At 64.3% G+C, this 3,839-nt stretch overlaps 2 protein-coding genes across 2 annotated transcripts in view; one reads left to right on the top strand and one right to left on the bottom strand.

Moving 5' to 3' along the window:
• The window catches only part of AMSG_09497 (mitogen-activated protein-binding protein-interacting protein), a 977-nt gene extending 241 nt beyond the window's left edge, over window positions 1-736 (top strand). The window contains exon 2 of the mRNA XM_013898887.1: window positions 196-736. Within this exon, the coding sequence (XP_013754341.1) occupies window positions 207-716 (510 nt within the window). The 5' untranslated portion in view covers window positions 196-206 and the 3' untranslated portion in view covers window positions 717-736. The remainder of the gene's footprint in view (window positions 1-195) is intronic.
• Window positions 737-757: 21 nt separating this feature from the next.
• On the bottom strand, window positions 758-3,100 carry AMSG_09496 (leucine-rich repeat-containing protein 2; the record flags this gene model as incomplete). Its single annotated transcript, XM_013898886.1, has 2 exons — window positions 758-2,900; window positions 2,945-3,100. 2 exons carry the CDS (start codon window positions 3,098-3,100, stop codon window positions 780-782), a joined length of 2,277 nt encoding a protein of 758 aa, XP_013754340.1. The 3' UTR covers window positions 758-779.
• Between the last annotated feature and the right edge of the window lie 739 nt (window positions 3,101-3,839).

The raw sequence follows: 3,839 nt of genomic DNA, 5'->3' as shown, positions 1-3,839 counted from the left end.
GAAGGGGGAAGGGGGAGGGGGTCGTGTCACGAGATGGGGCAAGACGGCGACATGGCGACATGGCGACATGGCGACATGGCGACATGGCGACACGGGGAGGAGAGGGGGGGGGGGGAGGGGGTATGGTGACAGGGGAGAAGGGGGAGGTTATGGCTAGGGAGGGGGATACTCATGTGTGTGGAGGAATGAGTGTAGGGTGTTTACGAATGATGGGTCGTTGTTGGCATCGGCAGGGAGCCCGAGGGAGTCCAAGCTGGTGGCGGCCATTGCGGCCAACATCTGGGAGGCGTACGAGAACAATGGGCCGAGGCAGGATGCGTTGGGTATGCTCATCACTCAGTGTCTGGAGGGTTACGTCCTTACTGCTCGCATCAATCCCGATCTTCTTCTCTGCCTCTATTGCAAGAACGACGTCGATGTTGGCGTTCTCAAGGCAAAGGGCGATGTCATGGTCGACTACCTCGTCGATCCGCTCTCCACCATTGTCGTCGGCGCAGAGTCGGCCCAGTAGTCGCCAGCCTGCAGCATCTGTCCTCTGTGCTCAATCGACCTTCTCTCCCCCCCATCCCCCCCTCTCTCCCCGCATCGTCTTGCTCGTTGCGGACTCTGCAAGTGCATGCCTCTTTCCTCCCGCCCGCTCCACCTGCGGCGCATCGCGCTGGATGCGTCTCGGGCCATGGACCATGCGTGCCCACCCCACGCCCTGCTGTCGCTGAGTAAAGCCATCCCACCCCTCTGATGATGTTGCGTGCAAGGACTTGGAGTGTGTTTCATTGCTCTCAGTGCTGCCACCACATGAGCGGGACGGCCGGGCCATGGGCATCGGACCTAGCCGCACGCTTCTGTGCGTCGGCAGTGTCACGCATGCGGGTGTAGTCACGACCATCGATGCGCGACTGGAGCTTTTCGATCTGGATGAGCATGCGGTCCTGCTCGCGACGGGCGTGAGAGATGCGGTCCAGGAGCCAGGCTTCGCACTCGACGGCAGCGCTGAGTTCGCGCTCGAGATCGGCGCGGACATGGGAGATGGTGGTGTGCTCGTCGCGGAGAGTGATAATGTGCTCGCGCTCGAGGCAGATGTGGTCGTACAGGTCATGGAGATCAGCACGGAGCTCATTGACCTCCTCGCACCGCTCGTGCAGCTCGGCAAAGCCGTTGGCGCGGACGTGGGCCACGTAGTCGGGAAAGTAGGCCTCGAGGGCGCTCAGCTCGTCATCAAACGAGTTGAGGACGGCAGCGGAGGTGAGCGAAGTGTCGAGCTTGTCAAGAAGGGCGGCAAGGTGGGTGTCGGCCTCTTTGGCCAAAGCGTCGGCCTCGACAATGAGCGCCGAGTGCTCGCGGGTGAGTGACGGCGACTTCGGGATGTGATGGCCGAGCGAGGCGAGGTGGAGAGCAGCAAAGTTGGAGGCGCCGGTCGAGCTCGCCGAGGAGCTCGAGTGGGAGTCTGAGCAAGACGAGCCGTCGCTTGACGAGGCCGCCGTCGAGACCGACGGCACTTCGAGGAGACTCTGGGCCGACAAGAGACGGCTCACCTTGCCGGTCTTGACAAACTGCGGGTCCGGGTGGATGGGCGAGACGGCGGCACCGACCAGATACAGTGCGCGCTGGGTCGCGCGCGCCAGCACGTACTCGAGCACGCCAAAGCGGTCACCCGAGTCGATGAGGGTAATAGCCTGGAGCGAGACCAGCGGGTTGCCATACAGCATGAGACTCTTGAGCGAGGTGAGGACCGCCAGTTCGGCAGGCAGCTCGGCAAAGCAGCAGTGCGAGAGGTCGAGCTCTTGGAGGTCGAGGCGTACAAACGAGGCCGGGAGCGTGGTGAGCTTGTTGCCACAGGCGCGGAGCGTCCGCAGCAGCGGCAGCTTGCCTAGCGACGCCGGCAGCTCCTCGATGACGTTGCCTGAGAGGTCGAGGACTTCAAGCTGCTTGCACAGGCCGAGCTCACGAGGGAGGTCAGCAAGCGTGTTGTGTGAGATGTTGAACTCGCGGAGGTTGGCGATGCGGGCGATGGTGGGCGGGAGGTGCGAGATGGAGTTGTATGAGAGGTCGAGCTTGGAGAGGAAGAACATCAGGTCAAAGACGACCGGCTCCAACAGGCCCAGCCGCATGCGGGTGAGCTCGAGCGAGACCTGGATCCGCAGCGCGTCCTCAAAGGTGTCGTCGTCGACGGTGGCCGACGAGTAGTGGACCGAGCCGCGGCGCGAGCCGGTGGCGCCGGTCACGCTTCCGCGGCGGAGCGAGGAGAGGACCGAGGATCCAGCGCCGGTAGGGTCGCGCATGAGAGCGCGGGCACGCTCACGGCGCTCACGCTTGCGAGCGTCCGGCGAGCGGGCGCGCTCCTTCTTGCGAGCCACCAGGGGTGCGGTGAGCAGGCCCTCGACAGCGTTGACCACCATGTTGGTCTCGCGGAGTCGCTCGGTCGTCGGAATCTCTTGCAGCGACGCCAGCGTCTTCCACACCTGCGCCCGCACCTCGCCACCGACATGCTCGACGACCGTGGCCGATGGTGCCGAGGGGGCGACGCTCGACCGCCGCCGTGCAAACCGCCGGTCGAGCGGCTTGGCGCTCCCCTTGCGCGGCGACCGCGACTGCCGCGTCGACGCCCGGTCGACCAGCGCCACGAGGTAGGCGAGCTCGCGGACCCGGGCTGAGAGGGCGAGCCCGGTCTCGACGTCCGATGACGACGAGAGTGCCCAGTGCTTGCCGAGGACCCGCGACTTGGTGTCCTCACCCACCTCGCGATGCGCCATGACAGCCTCGACTGCGTGTTGGGCATCAGAGTGCTCCAGCAAAGCTTCGATGGAGGCCGACAGCAGCCGCTCGCGCAGGGCCGGGTCGGCCCACTCGTCGACGGCCAGCGGCCCGTGCTCGCCGGGGTCTTGCTGCGGGCGGACTTGCGGCTCCGACCGTGGGTCCGACGGACGGACGAGGTAGCGGAGCGAACCGAGCCCCGTGAGACGGTGGAAAGCATCCGGGACATGCCCATGGAGCTGTCAGCGTCGATGTCCGAGATGCCCGAGACTGAGACCAGCGGGACGGGCGTTGATGCTGGCGAGCCGCCTCCACTAGGACGCGAGGAGAGCTCCACCTCGACATCCATTCCCACGGAAGCAGCATCTGCCAGGCCATGCAGGACAGCGGTGTAGCTAGCCGAGTGAGCGGAAGCAGTAGCAGCCCTTGACAGCAGATCAGTGGCAGGCAAGGCAGTGATGTCAGTCAAGAGAGATACCAGCTGCTGTTGCTCAGGCGGAGCCAATCGCGAGTGCAGAGCACGAAGACCAACAGAGAGTGTGGGACCAAAGATACCAAGAGCATGAATGAGAATAACAGCCAGAGCATGTCCTTGTTCCGTCACCGCACCATTCGAAGAGCCACCATCATCAGGAGAGACACGGCCACCACCACCACCAGCACCAGCACCAGCACCAGCACCAGCACCAGCACCAGCACCAGCACCACCAGTTGCAATTGAGGCATTGGCCACCGAAGCCAACCGCAGTTGAACCCAGCGGATAAAGTCTTCGGACAGCTTTGCGTCCAGAGGCATGCTGCGGCGGGCCGTGTGTGTGAGTGGGGTGTGGTGTGGTGTGGTGTGGCGGTTGGTGGTTGGTGGTTGGTGGGGGGGAACCGGTTGGTGGCCGGTGGTTTGGGGGGGCGGGGGGTACTGATCATATGCGAGAGAGAGGGAAGGGGGAAGCGGGAGGGAGTGGGGATGGGCAGGGAAGTAGAATCAGGAGAGGGTATGGGTGGGTGGGGAGGGTGGTATAAGTGGTGATCAAGTGGAGAGGGGCTGGGATCGGCAGGGCGTGTGCACTGATTGTGCCAGGGGGGGAGGGGGA

The sequence above is a fragment of the Thecamonas trahens genome (genome assembly GCF_000142905.1).
Source record: "Thecamonas trahens ATCC 50062 unplaced genomic scaffold supercont1.50, whole genome shotgun sequence".
Classification (NCBI taxonomy): Eukaryota; order Apusomonadida; family Apusomonadidae; genus Thecamonas; species Thecamonas trahens.
The sequence above is the reverse complement of the archived record's forward strand: the minus strand, read 5'-3'. Positions and strand labels throughout refer to the sequence as shown.